Source organism: Lipophrys pholis (assembly GCF_963383615.2).
Source record: "Lipophrys pholis genome assembly, chromosome: 11".
NCBI lineage: Eukaryota > Metazoa > Chordata > Actinopteri > Blenniiformes > Blenniidae > Lipophrys > Lipophrys pholis.
Window position 1 is genome coordinate 13,172,282 of NC_137631.1, and position 17,885 is coordinate 13,190,166.

A 17,885-nucleotide genomic window follows, 5' to 3' on the forward strand; every position below is an offset into this window, starting at 1 on the left:
GTAGCTTTATAGCTGTCAAAGAGAGTCATAAACAGTAGTTGTAGTAGTAGTAGTACTTGTTGGTGTGGTGTTACAACGATTACTGTGCTGCAACTTTGCCCTTTGTACATTTAATTGTGCATGCATAGTTAGGGTAGCAAATTATGCACATTGTTTGGTACCCAGTTGTTGCCAGTGGATGACTGTTGCGTAATGTATATGTATGTCTATGGACCAGAACAGTCACCTCTCTGGCCTTCCCTTGTGCTCCTACAAAAATGTGCAGGATTTAAAATGCATAGTTGCCAACCATCCTCATCCCACAACATCTCTTGAGTCACTATGGTTTACAACCCAGATGGAGCAAGTGGAGTCCAAACCAAATCCTCAAATAATAAAAAATAATCTATTTGTTCAACCCAAACAGTGTTTATATCATTTGGCCCTCAGGATGCCGAACTACTGAAACATGTGGAGAGGCTTTCTTCTTCTTCTTCTTCTTCTTCTTCTTCTGAGTTTAATGGCAGTTTGCACCCATAAAATTGCATTACCATCATCTCCTGGTTCTTTGGCAAGTTTACACCCTCCCACACAGAGGTGAAGAAACTGTCATCTTCTCCCAGCAACCTGCAGGAAAGTTAAACAACAAGCATGGAGGGAGATTGGACCAACAATTATGCAACATCCCTTCTACAGAAGAAGGACATGACTATTTTCTAAGCTTTCAGTAGTCAGTCATGCCTCACATATTGTTTAATGCATTATACTGAGTGGTGCCTCATAAAAATACCCACAATATGCTGCAGCCTACCGTGCAGAGATCAAGAAGCTAATCCAAGCTCTTTAAAGACTACACCAAGAAGCCTTCAAACAGGAAGGTAAATCATGGTTCATCCTGCACCAAATAGGTAGTCATTACAATGACAGTCAAATCTTGTTTAACCATTCTCATTAGTGTCAAGGTCTCAATCTGAAAATATTCCTGTTAGTAGGACCTTCACATGCCACTGTCTTGTTGGAATTGCTACCACTGCTATCACTAGGGACGTCAAAGGCATGCATCACCAGGTTTGCCTTCTCCCAGAGGGCTCACACCTGCTTAGGATTTTGTTGCAAAACTGATTGGAGACAAGTCTGCTGATACATATGATTTGCAGGTTACCCTCTATGCCACAACATGCAGTCATTGTTTTGTATTATACACTTTACAACCCCATGTAATGGTGACAGCACTGAAGGTGAAGATGTGTGGTTGCTTGTTTCTAGTAGACATTTGTCTGAAAAAGTGTGCCTATCCCCAGATGAAGATGAAGCTCTAACAGATTAGTTAATGTCACTGCTGTCTTCAGATGGATTCCACCTTTGTCACTGAGCAAATATCAGCCATTTCAGCATAGTAGCTCGGTCCAATAATCATGAGCTATGGCGTCCCCCAAGATATAACCATGATAGTTAAAGATGTACCTCCGAGCATAGTGTTACCATCACTGTTATTAGCAACAGGGCCAATCAGTCAGCTGAAGTTGCGGTATGGTTGTAACAGAGCCCAATGTGTCTTGGAATTGGTGTTGTGTCTTCTTGAGTAACTGTAAATCACTTCTGAGATGATATTTCAGCTAATTTCTTGTTCATACGTTGTTGACCTCATGTTTTATCGAGTATTCAATGTTCTTGTTCTATTATTCAATCCTGAGTGTTAGATACTTATCACATGCTAAATATTGCCTTTCAGTACTTGATACATTATAAATTCAGTCACATTCCCTTAAGTAGTTTCAGGTTTTCTGTGAGGTGTATTGTACACCAGTTCTATAGGGTATTTCTGGATTGCTTCTTGTGGATGAAGTTGATATAATTTGTGTTAGTCATCCCTAATTTATGCTGGCAGAAATAATGTGGTCCAGAGCTCATAAATAAAGTCTGTGGTTACTGCAATCTACAATGACAATAGTAATAACAGTCACCTAATTTAAATCAGATCTCACAGTATTACATATAATTTAATTTGGCATGTAAGATTGAACAATTTTGCTTGTATGTGGTCATTTATAACATTGTATTTTATTTATTTTGTATATTAACATTAGTTGAAATGTGAATACTAACATAGCCAGGCGCTATATTAGACAAGACTAGGCAAGATTTGTCATTGCAAAAAGCTGGGTAAACCATCATTTAAAAAAATATTGGAACATGAATGTGGCTGGAGGCTAATATCAAGGATTTTAAGTTTGGGAGCACGTTGAAGTTTGAGATCTATGAACCATGATTTATCACTTAATGTGTCAGTTTTTCACAAACTCTTAAAGGTCCACATATTGTTTGTTTGATTTCTCTTTACTTGTGTTAAGACTTCCTCCAATGAAGACACTGGAGGAAACGCAAGTCCTTATCCAATATGGCGGCTGATACATCCACTTGAGGTCCGTTATATAGCAGCCTAATCAAAGCTAATGATTGTGCAGATTTTCTGAGACGAGGCTGTTTATAATAGTGCCTGAGTATAAATAACAACTTACACAAATTTTAATAAATTTATGTACACCAAATGTATATAAAAATACAAATATATTAGGTTTTATTGTGTTTAATGTGGCTTAAAAGAAAAAATATATTTAAAAAATAAATTTCTGTAGTTTATTTATTCAGGCAGAGCTGAGGTGGCTAAAAATGGATCTTCGCCTTTATAAAGAGTTCCTCCGTCTTTCGAACAGTCTCAGTTGTCGGTGAGGCCGGCGGGGCGGATCCCACACTAGAGAAAAAGAGAAATTAAAGCAACACAACCAAAATAACAACTTCACCTTTGCTATATTTCGCTAGCCAGCTCCCCTGTGGATTTATAGCATCAAGGTGGGTGAATGTGGGCTCGTAATGTCAAGGTAACGGCTCAGCCGGCCGGCGACTGGCTAGCACGCGTTGGTGTAGCTTGGAGATGCTAAGTCAGAGATGCGTGCTAATGGTTGTGCGGCCGGTGCCAGATGCTCCGAGGTTACACCGGACAGCCGACCATCCCGTTAGGGCAGTACCCGGCCACAGACCTGGGTGCAGGCGATACAGATATAGCTTGGGTTAGGCATTGATTATATTGTCGATTAAAGCATGGAGCGCCACCAAACATCTTCCCTCCAGTTCAGTCAGTTGAAACGAAAGTTAGCAGCTGCTAAGGGCTTCTTGACAAGCACGTCTGTTGTACTACAGTCCAATAGCAATTATATTATTTACTAAGTTTTATTTTTGCTTTCCATTTAGATGAATAACACAATTGGCTTGACATTTGCCTGTATTGTGTTGCTTATACTATAACTGGATCTAACCTCAGTAGATAGTCCACATATTTGCGTTGGAACTGATGATACTCCTTTACCCCAATGTGTTTACTGTTTTCATATCATAGCACCACATGACCCTAGATTAGCCCATCCCTTCTACTAAAAGTTGATCTGAGCCCATACGTTTATTCGGTGTGGTGTTATCTCGAACTGCCCAGACTCAAGTCTGACTTGAGCTGAAACTACTACAAGTTAGTGTTTCTTAGTCAAGCTCGCTCAATTTTGAATGTAAAATCTATCCTTTTTGCAGTCTATGATTTACCGGAATAGCTTCAGTAACCTGTAATACGAGATCAGGGATTGTGTGTTGATAAGAGCTGAGTCAGGGCCACCGAGGATGAATTACTATTGCGTACAATGCTGCTATTGTTAAACATTCATCTGCACCGATAATTAGACAAACTATGCCATGTGTTATTCCACACATTCTATTTCAAAGATTTAATTCGAATAATTCTGGGGGCAATCATCAACCAACAGCTGAATTCATAATCCCTAACAGTGAGGTCAGTTGTCATAATGCAGCTATAATTTGCTTTGAGTCAAATTTCTTCAATGGTTATGACAGGTCTGTACATATTCCGATGAGTAATGTTTTGTTCGTTGTCTGATTATGAATACGTTTTATTAATGCAAACGTCCATTTACTGTCTGCAAAATAGTTATATCTTCACAATTTTATTTTCAGATGCCCTCAGCAATGAATGCAAACATGACAGTGCAATCTTCCAGCCCAGATGTGGGATCCGCTCCAGGGTTAATGGGCAATTTTGCACTAGGTGGACAGTCTGATGTCTTAAAACAAGTGCTGTGTGTCATCGACAAGAAAGTTCGCAACATGGAAAAGAAAAAGGTGAAGTTTTCTTGCAGGAAGTTGTTCCACAATTTCTAACATTTCTTAGTTTGAGTTTTAAACAGTTTATCGCTGAAGAGACTAATCAGACACCCTGATAACATGGATTACTTTGCTTGGTGTCATAAAACCTGAGACTTGTCCTTCATTTTTGGATGTTCCTTTATTACAGAGCAAACTGGATGATTATCAAGTGAGAAAGGACAAAGGAGAGGGTCTGAATCAGGATCAGCTGGTGGGTGTATACAAGCCGTCAAAATTCTTACAGTGTCATAATATAGTACTATGTGAATAATTAAAAAAAAAATTTTTAACCATCTTTTTAGGAAGCCCTCGCAAAATTCCAGGAAATCATGAATAACTTGGAATTTGCGCGAGAGTTGCAGAAGACTTTCATTGCATTGGGACAAGATGTAAGGCTACCCCACCCCATGAGCTTTCAGAGTTGTGTCAGTAATGCTTACCAGTAACTTCACTTTTTCTTTAGATTCAGAAGGTGGTAAAGAAGTCTGCACGGCGGGAGCAGCTGCAGCGGGAGGAGGCAGAGCAGCGGAGGCTGAAGACGGTTCTGGAACTGCAATTCCTGCTGGACCGGCTGGGAGAGGACACTGTGCGGCAAGACCTGAAGCAAGGAGTCAGTGGCTCGCCACTGCTAACAGATCAAGATCTTGTTGCTTTTGATGAGTTCTACAAGTTAGTTGGGCCAGACCGCGACCAAAACATCAGGTAGCTTGAATGCCTGTATTAAACACAATTATCATTAAGTTTATGCTTTTGACTCCAGCATAGATTTGCTACCGATCATACCTTTCTATTTGTAACTTTTTGTCAGAGGGTGAACACCCTAAAAACTCAAATCCTTTACATTTATTCTAAGATAGTAGTAGTTATATAGTGCTTTTCCACTTAGTAGCACAGTGCGCCAATGACCGTGCTAGTCATATTCAAATTTTGCAGCTGCCATGCTCAAATCCATCCATTGGGAGCAATTTGGGGTTCAGTGTTTTGCTCAAAGACACTTCAACATGTGGACTGATGGGTGAACAAGCCTGCAACCTACAGATTGAGAGACAATTTGCTCTAACTGAGCCATAGCTTTGGTCTTTTTTACTGTAGCAGGTTTTTTTCCCCACTTTCTCTGCTTTCAATCCCTTTTTTAATGGTTTGTTGTGAATTCAGTTAAATTACATCTACTACCGTAGTGTCCATTATGACACGTATCGTCTCCATCTGTGTCTTTCGTGCAAAAAGTAAATTATTCACAACATGTTGCACTGGTCAAGGTGTTTGGCGATTCAACACTAAAGCATAAATCACACCGATGTTGACGATGTCTTGGTGGCTAAACAATACAAGAGATTATTTATTAATGAAGAGTCTCAAAGTTATATCCTTCCATTTTCAGGTTGGCTGACCAGTATGAGGAGGCATCTGTGCACCTCTGGGACCTGTTAGAAGGAAAAGACAAGGCGGTTGTTGGAACCACATGTAAGTCAAATTTAATGTCTTAACTATTTCATGTCACAGAAATGCCTGAATAATATTTAAAACTTTGGTGTAATATCCTCTGTACACGCTTGATAAATCTAGCACTCTTGCACCAAAAAAGTGAGACATTTGCTGACGTGCTAAATCAGCTGCCTTGACCATATGAACTTGAACTATTCATATTGTAATATTGTTTTTCTCTTCTTGCTGTTGACTGCCACTTTAGATGCCCATCATAAAACGGTTATCTTAAAATTTAAGAATTTGATTGATTGGCTTAAAAAAAAAAAAAGTCAGTTGTAAACACATCTAGTTAATGCTTTCATTATTCAAGACAAACTGGCTTTATTTAAAAGCCCAGCTGGTGGTGAAAATTGTTGGCAGAACATTTTCTCAGATGGCTGTTGTCATCAGGAAGCTTCCTGTCACGTTGAGGCAGGCCATAAGTAACCTGTCACATACGTTCAAGTATGCCCGATGTAAGATATTACGAGATGGCAAAAGCTCCAAACCGCACCTCCTTGTCAAGAGTTATAGTCGCCATTAGCCAGTCTTATGTTAATGTTGCATGTGCACTGTGTTTTGTTAATGCAGCATGTGTGCAGTGCTGTGAAGTGAATAATCAGGGCTCGGGTATATTGGCTTACTGCATTCTCAGCGGTCTGGCCTCAAGCTTCGCACTGCTGCATTCTGCTCGGGGGCTGGGAGCTGTGGGCTTATCCTGACTCAGCAGCCAGGCAGGGTGCCAGCGGCCATGTCGCCTGGGGTTCCACTGGTCAGATCTCTGGAGCCATATTCAGATACTGGTGACGAGAGTTGGTTCAGTCTTACCCGTTTTCAGATCATCCAGTGGTCACCTGACTGATGCCGTCCGGTGTCGGCGGTCGAGTCTTACCTGTGAAAGAACGTCAGACAGCAAACCTCTGTGTAAATTCAAATGTTCACCATCCGGCAAAAGATAAAAGATCCTCGTTTAGCCAACGATAAAAAGCAGTGAACAGAAACCCAGCGGTGAAATAAAGGTTCAGAGCATAACAACAGTCTCCTAATATATTGTCCTCTAGAAATTGTGTTTTGAATCTCTATTTTATTTTAACAAAGTTCTTTAGAAAGTTGTTTGCTTTTTAATTTATGATATTATGTTTTGTTTTCATTCAGAAACTGATGCATGAGGCTGACATGGTGCACATCGCAGTGTTAGATGCAGTCAGCTTTCTAAAGTCAGTTGCCACATGGTGAAACTGAAGGTTCATTTGGGAGATTTTCTGGCATTTCCCACAACCTTTGGTAGATCAGACACATCGTCCCACTCTGATCTCCTTGTGTATAATTAGTACATCTTAGAAGGAGCTGTCTGTTAGTGACATAGGAGACTTGGGGAAGATGTGGCTGTTACACATGAAGGAAAACAAAATAAAAAAAATAAATAAAAAAGGGATGGTATGGCACTAGTGCTCATCCTTGAAGGAGGGCTTCATTCATCTAGATGCATTAACACAGCATGGGTGCTTTACTCAAATCAAGATAATCAGCCTTCCAGTGAAATCACTCAAGTTCTGCAGAAACGTCGTCGCTATTCAAGCACAAGTTCTTATACTCATCCAACGACACACACAAAAAAAGAAAAAAAACTAAAAACCCCACGCGCTCACAGATTCTTCATAGGTTGTTCCCAGTGTCACAAACTGGTCCATCTTTTTATTTATTTTCATAACTGGTGAAATGATACAGACAGTGAACTGAATATCACAAAATAAAATACACTAAATCACTCTACAGTAAATTAGAAATACTTCTATACAAGTGAAACTAATTGAAGTAACTGAAATTCAGAAGGGAAAACCCTTAAAAAACATCCACTACTTATTTTTTTTCCTTTTTACACAATTCCGTATTGCTTTGTTTTATTTAATACTATATTTAATACTATTTAATACAATCCGCACATGACTACTGTTGACCCAGTTTACAGTTGTGCCATGAGTCAACCTAATCACCTCAGTAGTCATATCACAGACGGCTTGTTTTGAGGCACAAGACATTGAAGGAAATAAGTGACATGCCCGCATTGGAAAGTGAAAATTTTAACTGCGGGAGATGACTTGATGACGATCTCTTTATTGCCTATCATGGTTGTCATGCTAGAAAGTTTCAAATGAGTGATGTACAGAAGCTTTAGTCATTGGCTTGGATTTTAGAGGACTTGCTTTGGGTGTGTTATGATAAAGCAGAAATCCTAATTATTCTTCCTGACTGATTCCTAACTTGTTTTGTTTACTCTCAAATGTCATTTATTGTGTTTTAACATCAAAATGTGATGACACACTTTTCCCTTGTGTTGTGAAGAAATTCTTAAAAAAAAATCTTCATTGATTGAGCTGGTTACATACTATTTTAAGATATTAGAATGGAGATTTAAACTCTTGTCACATGTGTAATGTATAGTTTAAAAGCAAAAAAAATCATTCTTTGTATGTGATTACAGCAGAGAGTGCACATAACCTTCACTTTAAAGAGCCTGCACCAAGTCACTATGGCCCCTTCATAGATATTAGTTAAATAATGAGCATCACAATAATCACCATCCTCCTCAAACTCAATTGATTTATTTTTTTTATTTTTTTTTATGTCAAGTGCAATTGTGTTATTAATTCTTCAAGGTGCTCCCTTCTTGCACATTATTTAGTGAAATCTTTGCTTGGTGTCTCAGAGTTGTTTTCATAACTGATTGTTGAAAGTTAATTGTGTGCTTCATTTGCTTGACTGTTGAATAAAATGCTGACTATGGTCTCCTTCTGCTAGACAAGGTGCTGAGAGAGACTTTGGACCAGGTTCTGCTGAGTGGATACTTTGACCGGATTCCATCTCACCAGAACGGAGTGTGTGAGGATGAGGAAGAGGAGGAGCCGATCGCGGCAGCAGTAATGACTGAATCGTCAGAAGCAGAAGAGCAGACCGTTGATCCAGGTTCAGGTTGTTGTCTTTACTCACGCTGCATTACCCTTATATTAAAATGCTAATGTAATCAGTTGAGGAAACGGGACAAAATTTGTCTCCTTGCAGAAGCTGAAATAATTGAGGAGTTCCCAGAGCCCATTTCAGTGGAAACAACAGAGGTGAGAGTAACGGCAAAATCCCAGTCTGATTATATTTGTTGATTATACAAGTTTGAGCCCGTTTTTTCATTTTCTCCCTTGCAGTTTGTAAACAGACAGTTCATTCCAGACAGCACGTACAGCGGCAGTGAGAAGGAGCAGGGAGATGATTGGACCAGGGAAACAGAGGTAAACTGTAGTGATGTTCAAGTTCACATCAACTGTTCCTCTTTCCAAAGTCCTTTGATGTGAACGTGTCTTACATCCCGAACGCTGTAAACAGTTGGATTTAACAAGGACATTTCATTTGGAGAATGACAGGAATGTGAATGTGAATGTCATTTTAGGGGAGGTTTTTTTTTGTTTTTGTTTTTTAAGCTAACAAATAGTAAGTCAGGACCATTTTGAAGCACACAATACTCAATAATGAATATATACGCTGAATTCACTGTTGTGATTACTTATATTATAGGAATGTGGTGAAGCACTAAGCATCTTTAGAATCAGTCCCTCTGGTAATAGTCTCCTTTTAAAGGCTCTTACAACATGCGGTTTTGGAACTCGTTTAAGTTTATTACATGCTCTACTGTGCGTCGGGGCTTTTCATGAACTTGGCTACATCAGTAGGTTTGACAGCACATTGTAAATCTTTACTGATCTGAGCTGACCATCATTATGACCTACGTCTATATGAAAGAATAACAACTGTGTCCAAACAAACCTAACAAAGAATCTCCCAGTTGTCGTAGCTTTTATGTAAGCTACAGCGTGATCAAGTTCTATCAGTGAAAGTTTCCATACAAACATTTGATACGAAAATATAGATGAAACATTCCAGCCTTAATTTGCATAATGGTGGGTGGCTCATAAATTTGTTTCAAACTTGGTTGTGTTATACAAGCACACATGAACAGTAGAATATTCTGTGTTTTTGCTTCTGTGGACACAAGAAAGAGTTAATGTAAGTTTCTGTTATCTGGTACCAGCATCTCCTCAAAGACATGCAAACCAGTTGTGTGGTATCCAGTTAGCTGATGTGACAACAGATGTGGTCTTTTCCTGTTTTTTTGACGATAGAAATGCTTACAGACCATCCCTGAGTTGAGTCTTACTGATCGTTTTGACACAAGTCATGTAGTTGTGATCGGAGCGGTCACATCATCAGCAAGCCGTCATGGGAACGACACGTCCCCAGCAACTTCTAGATGGTTCTCTTACATTTCTTTGTGTTCACATTGAAGGTGGTAACTCATTTGTTTAAAATAAATGTCATAGTATTTGCGGTTCTGTTTGTTTAAAGGTTTAAAAAATATACAATTTTGTTGTTGAAATCACTTAAACAATAAAAACAATCTTTTAAGGACAGGTGAGGATTTGTAACAGGTGTCTTTGTCCATACAAAGGCTTGTTATCCAGTAAGTGCTGCCAGGCGGATTTCTGACCACCGCTCTGATACGATCTCTTATCGGTGGAGTACAGCTTGGGATTTGCATTGTAGAGCATGGGCTAACAATTAGTCTGCATGGCAACAAGAAAGGTAGTTCTACAATGGAAGGCAACTTGGACTGTGGCGTTTCATTACAAACAACGTGACATGAAATCAAAATAAAGAATAAGTGGGAAAATGGCACTGGTTTGATTGTTGCAGGTTTTTCATTGCTGTGTTCTCTTTCCACACTCAGGTAGTCGGCGCCTTGCAGCAGCAGCCTGTCCAGCCTGCAGCTCCCCCTGTTGCCTTGGAGACTCACCCCATGAACTTAGCATCTCCCGCATCGCCCACTGACCCCCTGGTCAGGAAGCAGGTGGTGCAGGACTTGATGGCACAGATGCAGGGAACGTATAATTTTATGCAGGTGAGGCGTTAATGCCCCAAGCACTGCTATTTGCTTCGGATGTTGTCGCATCGTAATGATTGCTGCTGTTTTCAGGACTCCATGTTGGAGTATGATGGACAGCCCATTGATCCAGCCATCGTGTCCGCACAGCCCATGAAACCTGCTCAGAGCATGGACGTCCCACAGATGGTGTGTCCTCCAGGTATGTTTCATGAAAAGTGCACTGTGACGTGCAAGTCTTTCCGTTCACATCGTGGTTAACTGAATTACATTACTGAAACTGTTTCAGTTCACCCTGAATCCCGGCTATCACAACCCAACTCTGTTCCTGTCCAACCTGAGCCCACGCAAGTGAGTGAAAGATCTGGACAAGCGTAATTCAAGCTGTGCATGTCGCCATGTTTAATTATTGCTCGTGTCCGTTTGCAGGTCCCCATTGTCTCCCCAACACCTCCCCCTATGTATCAGACTTCGCACACACCAGACCCCCGACCCTCGACAGAATCCATCGATCCCATCCAGGTAAACCATCCTGCAGTTTAATAAAACAACAGCTTTGATTCAAAACGTTTAGCTTCCTGCAAAAACGTTTTCATATGTCAGTACAAAGCAAAAATGAGTTTTTACTGCCTGCTGTTAAGTGCATGCCCGTACACAAAATGTTTACTAAACACAGTATGTGTTAGTCTGGCAAAGTGCAGCTTAAATTGCATTCCCCTCCCCCTCTATGGCAGACGTCGATGTCCTTATCAACGGAGCAGTCTCCACCTTCGGCAGCGCTCACTCCCGCCTCCCAGACGCAGGTTTTCCAGCCCGTTTCCAAATCCCCTCACAGCAGCGGCATCAATGTCAACGCAGCACCATTCCAGTCGATGCAGACAGTAAGGCTGTGATGACACTAAATGCCTTCACGTGTTACGAAATCAGTCATCACTCACTTCCATGAAATGTGTTTGGAAACAAGAGCATGTTTTCTGATTTAAAAAAAAAAATAATAATAATGCTATGAATCAGTGGATGGCTACAAACTGCTGGCTGACAATAACACTTTTTACTGAAAATGGATTCTTTCGATTTTTTATTTAAGCTTTTTAAGAAATGCTTTCTTTAACTGTTACTATTTAAAGCAGGTAATCCTGTTCAAAAGCACATGTAATTCTTGGAGATGTGCTTGTCTCAAAGTACCTTCAGAAAAGAAAATGCCCAATACACTACCAAGTTTACATCCAGTGTTGACTTTTGCATATAACAATGTGATTCTAACCATTTGCAAACTCAACATTTAATATTTTGAAGTATTTCCAGGCACAAATGTTGGCAGGCTGTTGTTTGTTTACATAATGACTGATGATCATCGTTTGTGCCTTTTTGTTCACCTTCACACTGCAACTTTGTGAGCATCAAATACAATGAAATGCCTGAACCTCTGATGTTTGCATGTCAGGCTCATCTTTGTTGCATCGGCCCATTCAGTGTCTGTTATATGTAAAAAAACAAACATTTAAGTGTCCCCGCATGGGATCCAGATGATAGTGAGCAACTCTCACTCCCTCGTTCCCTAATTTAACTTTAAGAACTAAATCTTATTCTCCAATACGCGTGTCAGACCAATACCAGAGTGCAAACAAGACTAACATATTTATTCATTAATAACATTGAATGGCTTTTATCTTATTTTGTGGTTTTGCTTCAGTTGCTGCATAAAACGTCGCAGGCTTCCTGCACTAAATGTTTGTTTAAAGAATAAGCCAAATGTTTTTTTGTGTATCTCCTTTGCTTGGTAATTACATACAATGATTTCTCTAAGTCATATTTTTCAGCTAAACACGACTCGTAAAAATCTGCCATACTTGATGCTGTTGTGTTTTCTTGCGTGCGAGTGTGGTACATGTTTGCATGTATTGGCTTTCAGTGCCGTAGCATTCTCGGTTGTCATGCAGCTCTGCAGATGTTCATCCTGGAGTGTGATCAAAGCCTGTGTTTACTCCAAATTGGAGTGTCAGGCCTGTCGTGCAGAGGAAACCAACTCTTCCGCCAGAGTCCAAACTCGATGGACTTTGATTAGGAGTTTCTTGTTTAGACCATAAGTGCTCTGGCTTCAGATGGCATTTATATGGGTATGTGGTGGAAGAATCCAGAGAAGAGTGGGTGAAAGACGTTGCCTAACGAGCCTGTGACCTTTCCTCTAGTTTTAGCTTCACCACAATGTGGCCTTTGTCTGTCCCTCAGGTGTTCAACCTTAATGCCCCCGTCCCACCGGCTAATGAGGCCGAGGCTTTGAACCAGGCCAGCCAGTACCAAAACAGCTACAACCAGGCCTTCGGCAGCCAATCGCAGCATCCTGTGGAGCAGACAGAGATGCAGTCAGAACAGCTGCAGTCTGGTGGGCATATTTTTCCTTCCTGCTTCCATCGATGTTCAGTTATTTTAAGGCCTCATGTTTGATTGTGCCTGGAAATTGGCCTGAGTTTGTTTTTGGGTGTCTTTTAGTAGTCGGTGCCTTCCATTCGCAAGAGCAGTCAGGAGGCCATCAGCAGCCCCCTCAGCAGGGCCCGGGCTTCGGCAGGCAAGCTCAGTCCTTCTACAACAGCAGAGGCATGTCTCGAGGCGGACCCCGCAACGCCAGAGGGATCATGAACGGCTACAGAGGCTCGTCAAACGGATTCAGAGGTACATGATGATGGATTCATGTTTTTCTGAAGTTTTAACTAGAAGTTGAAATGTTTAATATTAAACATCTGGTACAATGACATGAAATGTCTGCTCTCTACTGGATCTCCAGTTTTGTTTTTGTTGTTTTTGCCGACAGCTTTCACAGCTTTCAGCAGTCACTTGCTCTGTTCTCATTTCTTACTTCACTGACAAACACTGTAATTTTTTCTCTCGGGACAGCGCGAGTTACTGATTCACTGTTGTCACCAACCATTAGCTTGTGACTTCACTACCACTAAAGTGTATTTTTGTGGCAGGTTAATGTTAAAATGGGTGAAGAACAACTAAAGTGTTTTGAAACGAGTACAGTGTCTTCTAACAGAGTGTAGTAGTGACACCAAACATGCTGTCTTGATTGAATAGCCATTAAAATGTCACTATATGATGTTTTCTTTAACTGGTGGGGTTTTTTTTTATTCATATTTGGGTTTCTGTCTCCCTTCTCACTAAACTGTAGTTGAAAAGTTCATTTACACCTTTAAAATCTACCAATGAGTCTTTACCACAACATAAACAGCATGTTTAAGTTTAAGTTTACCAGACTTTCTCCTGCATAAAAAGAGGACTTAATGCAGTTTACAAATTGCCCCAGAGTTTCTATGTGGTAATAGTACCTCCCTTTCGGAGCATCAGTCTTGAATTATTTCAAATTACCATCATGGGAGATGTCGTGAGGCTTCTTGTGTCAAGATGTCAAATTATATCTGCACTACAGTGTGACACTATAGCCAAATGACGCAGCACAAATGTACCATCATAGAAATAGTAACTTCAAAGATGTAATAAAAAAGAAATAGGACCTGCTCGATGCACAATGGAGTTTGATAAGCAGTGGTTTAGTTTATATAGCAGTAGTGTGGTACATCCTGAGTTGTATGTTTGTACAAGTGTTGAGTGAAAATAATTGCGTCCTCATTATCTCTAGGTGGCTATGATGGCTATCGTCCCCCCTTTGCCAACACTCCAAACTCTGGATATGGACAGACTCAGTTCAGCACACCTCGGGATTACTCCAACGGGAATTATCAGAGGGTAAGAGAGAAACTTTGTCCTTTGCCTTTGTTTATTAAGCGTTGGCAGCGTGTTTGTCTGATATATATACTTCTGTCTCTGAAGGATGGTTACCAACAGAACTACAAGCGTGGAGCCGGTCAGGGACCGAGAGGAGTTTCAAGAGGCAGCACTCAAGCGATGCGATCCTGAGAAGGCCTTTCATGATGACTGTGACTGATTCAACTTGCACCACACTGAAAACTCAAAAACTCAAACTCAAATGCATTTTCCCCAGCTCAGTCATGTCCTCTTCTGTTTGTTTCCTCATCAGTGGTACTTTTCCTGATCAAAGTAATGCCCGCTTTGATATTTGGAAATGTTAAAACATTAAAAGGTTAAAACACGAGCAAAGCTGTAAATCCAATCATTGATTTACAGGGAGCAAGGTGTTTCAAAACTCTTGTAAACTTGAAAGATTTCATAAGTTATTTTTTGTATTAAAAAAAATGCACCTGCCACTGCTGGTCCAATCCTTGGGAGTTTTACCCCCTTTCTCAGTTCTTTTCTGTCATTTTGGTTCAAACAATCGTTTTAGGTTCACGAAGCTCCCGTTCTCTTGTTTGTAAATTGATGTTGCTTCGAAAGTTTCAGTAAAGTTGTGTTGCATACCTGTGCTTCAGCCTTGTTGTTTTTACTACACATTTACTAACCCTCTATGAACTAAAGAGCCTCAAACTACATTTAACCTTTAACCAGATCGTGCAGGAAGACACCGTAACCACCCCGGGACCACTGATCAGCAGGTAAAGCAACAGTGGCTTCACTCTTGTCCGTATAAATCATATCCTATAAATACATGAGTGCATAAAGATATGTAGACGTTGCCATGTCTGTAAGCGGTCCATCTGTTTAAAGGACTCATTTCATACTGAAGTCCCCATTGATGCAAAGAGCCTGTGAGATTCATTCTGGTGAATTTATTTACACGTTTGGAATAATACATGAAGATGAAATTAGGAGGAGGAAGGTGAAGCTGAGGTCCATGTCTGACTGGGGGGGGGGGACGCACAGGGAGAACACGCACACTCCACACAGAAATGCCAGAATCTCCACACTTTTCTGTGAGACAAGACTGCAGACCGCTCCCCCGCCCCCTCCGCATTTGTCCAGTCTGTTATCTAGAAGTGTTCGGCCAGAAGAATAATGTTCTTGCTCCCATCCTTTAGCGGGCCTGCTGGGGGTTTTAGTTTAAATAGTTCAGCCAGTGTTCCAGCATCTTGGCTGCCGTGCCGCTGGTCCAGTGTATCTGGTCTGCCGTGGTCTGGAAGTGACCATCTGGGAGTGATGGGATGTGGTTCTTGTCCCTTCGGATGTAGTAGTTGAGCTCGTCCAGGTTTCTGCGTTGGTATGTCGGTAATGCTTGTGAGTAGTTGACACAGGGGACATAGATCGTGGCCTCTGGAAAGGTCTGTGTGGCTGCCCTCTTAGCCTGCTGGATTTGTTTCAAAGTCGTCTCTTTTGGTTTGTCTCTGTTGTTGATACCGAAGGAGAGAATGACCGTATCCACGTTTCTGTTCCGCCCGGTCTTCTCCAGCAGATGTGTTACATGTGAGAACTTGGCCCCCGGGTAGCTGTCAATCTGCACGTCTTTGTGGCCGTGGGCCGGAATGTGAGACAGGTTGGAGTCCCCGAGCATCAGACATGCATGTTTGACCTTCAGGTTCCAGTCCTGGTTCTTCCTATGGGTGTTCGGGTGGCGGGTTGGTTTCTGGAGGGCAGGCGTTCTCTGGGTTGTGTTCCGAGTGGGAGGGGGTGAGGGAGAGTTGTCCGGGGAGATGGGGTACATGTCGTAGTGGGAAGGGTTAGAGTTGCCATGGCGTCTGCAGAGAGCCTCGTTCTCTTCTCTCAGCTGGGCGACTTGCTGCTGGTACTTCTTGTGCAGAGCCTCCTCCTTTGCAGCCATGCTCTTCTCTCTCATGTTCCAGTGAACCTCCCAGTGCTCGTTGCTGTCTGCACACATTTTCTCGCCGAGAGTCTTGAGCTGGTCGTTTTTCCTCACCTTCAAGAAAATAAATAGAAACATATTAATCTTGAAAATTATTCTAGAAAATTTGAATAATCCCAGCAAACTCAATTGTCCTTGTATCTATATGTACATGCATGCGTTTGTCTGCTACGTGATCATGAAAACTTGTAAATCCGAATAAAAATAAAGTTGGAAAAAACCCTTCTAATTTCAAGTCTTTCTTATGGAGCCCCGGAGTGGCCATAGAAGTGTGTAGTAAGAAGTAGTTACCTCAAGAGGCGAGGGAATGGTTACTGTCTCGTGGCCACGGATTAAATGATCTTGTTCCCTCGCTTTATTAAGTTGAGGGAACGACTGGTCCATGCATATTTTTTTATAGATTGTATATTTTTTTCTTAATCATGGCCACTCCATGGCTCCATACTTAATCCTATACTAGACTGCCACTCTCTAGAAAGTGTAAATAATACAAGCAAACTCTATGGTTCTTGTTGTCTTTGTCTGCTCCATGATCATGATAAACCACTTCTAATTTCAAGTCATTCTGCCTCAGCTGAAAGTTCTTACCTGGCTCTCCTTCTCCTGCTCCACATTGGCGAGTCGCTCGGTTAAATCGACGATCTTTGCATTTTGCTGCGTGCTGAGATCACGATAATGCCGTAGCTTCTCAAGTAGGAACTTGACTCTTGGAGAATCTCTCCCTCGGAGGTCCTCGGCGCTTTCCAGCTCAGCCTCACGTTGCTTCTCGTTCTCCATCCTTGAACAAAAAGTGGGCAACGCTGACAAGATGTTGGCCAACTCCTGTGGTGATCGCTGCTGTCTGGTGAAGTGTGACTGCTGGACTGGGGACAGCCACTTTTATAGGCTCTGATCAGTTGGCCCTAATGGCGGCTGGCCACTAGAGGGCGCCAGATTTGTGTTTTGTTTTTTTAATAAACTATATTAATAAACTTTGATACTGTTGAAATATGTTTATACCAACAAACTAACGATGGGCCCTGAACTGTATTTGATTAATTTCTAATAGATCATTTTCAATAAAACAGTATTTCTGGATTTCTCTATAGTAGTTTGTGTACGTGAACAGCCTGGGGCGACCTGAAAGCCGCCCCGAGGAGGCGGGGTTTAGTAGCGTCTCACTATTTGATGTCCGAAACTTGGGGACTTTGGAATCTCCCCAAGCTCAGTGATTGGTTAAAGTCAATTCTGGTTTGTTCTAGCGTTTCTATGAGATTAAAAACTGCTGCGTCTCCTCTAATTTACCACTTGAAAGGAGAAATTTGACTGAAAAGTCACAAGTCAGTTGCAACTTTATTTTAAATACCCATATTGAACTATTCTCACCTGAACATTCTCCCATGTGCAAATTGATTACCCCCACATGACTGTTACAGCTGACATCTTGGCACAATGGAGCGGGGAATTCCAGTTGAAAAACTTGGGACAATGGAGGGGGGAATTCCAGCAAGTTTGTCGCCACGTTCATCAGGTAGGCAGAACATTTATCCTGACTGACCTGTTGTGCAAAGTTTCTGAAGGTTCATCTCTCTCTGAAGTGAAATTGTTACTAAAGTT

General features: G+C 41.3%; 2 protein-coding genes across 7 annotated transcripts; one reads left to right on the top strand and one right to left on the bottom strand.

Annotated features, from left to right (window-relative positions):
- Positions 1–2,680: 2,680 nt before the first annotated feature.
- Positions 2,681–14,952, top strand: caprin1b (cell cycle associated protein 1b). 6 transcript variants are annotated; one of them, XM_080475403.1, is made up of 18 exons: positions 2,681–2,829; positions 3,997–4,161; positions 4,334–4,396; positions 4,488–4,574; positions 4,649–4,887; positions 5,567–5,649; positions 8,452–8,616; positions 8,713–8,765; positions 8,850–8,933; positions 10,427–10,597; positions 10,673–10,781; positions 10,869–10,930; positions 11,009–11,101; positions 11,314–11,460; positions 12,809–12,962; positions 13,070–13,249; positions 14,217–14,323; positions 14,408–14,952. In XM_080475403.1, the coding sequence occupies exons 2-18, from the start codon at positions 3,997–3,999 to the stop codon at positions 14,492–14,494; spliced, it is 2,049 nt and encodes a 682-aa protein (XP_080331529.1). In that variant the 5' UTR covers positions 2,681–2,829; the 3' UTR covers positions 14,495–14,952. The 6 variants fall into 6 exon arrangements, with proteins under 6 accessions (XP_080331529.1, XP_080331532.1, XP_080331531.1 ...); XM_080475406.1 differs by having other exon boundaries at positions 13,073–13,249; XM_080475401.1 differs by having other exon boundaries at positions 2,683–2,829; positions 8,452–8,622.
- Positions 14,953–15,248: 296 nt separating this feature from the next.
- On the bottom strand, positions 15,249–17,136 carry LOC308116900 (uncharacterized protein). The gene is made up of 2 exons (XM_080475408.1): positions 16,878–17,136; positions 15,249–16,343 (listed from the first exon to the last, which is right to left on the bottom strand). The coding sequence occupies exons 1-2, from the start codon at positions 17,064–17,066 to the stop codon at positions 15,528–15,530; spliced, it is 1,005 nt and encodes a 334-aa protein (XP_080331534.1). The 5' UTR covers positions 17,067–17,136; the 3' UTR covers positions 15,249–15,527.
- Positions 17,137–17,885: the final 749 nt, after the last annotated feature.

Excerpts from the sequence above, each read along its gene's own strand:
- caprin1b (XM_080475401.1), top strand. The coding sequence starts at position 3,997 with ATGCCCTCAGCAATGAATGCAAACATGACAGTGCAATCTTCCAGCCCA. Across the intron at positions 5,650-8,451 it reads GGCGGTTGTTGGAACCACAT|ACAAGGTGCTGAGAGAGACT; the intron begins GTAAGTCAAATT and ends TCCTTCTGCTAG. Across the intron at positions 8,766-8,849 it reads TTTCAGTGGAAACAACAGAG|TTTGTAAACAGACAGTTCAT; the intron begins GTGAGAGTAACG and ends TCTCCCTTGCAG.
- LOC308116900 (XM_080475408.1), bottom strand. The coding sequence starts at position 17,066 with ATGGAGAACGAGAAGCAACGTGAGGCTGAGCTGGAAAGCGCCGAGGAC. Across the intron at positions 16,344-16,877 it reads AGCAGGAGAAGGAGAGCCAG|GTGAGGAAAAACGACCAGCT; the intron begins GTAAGAACTTTC and ends ATTTTCTTGAAG.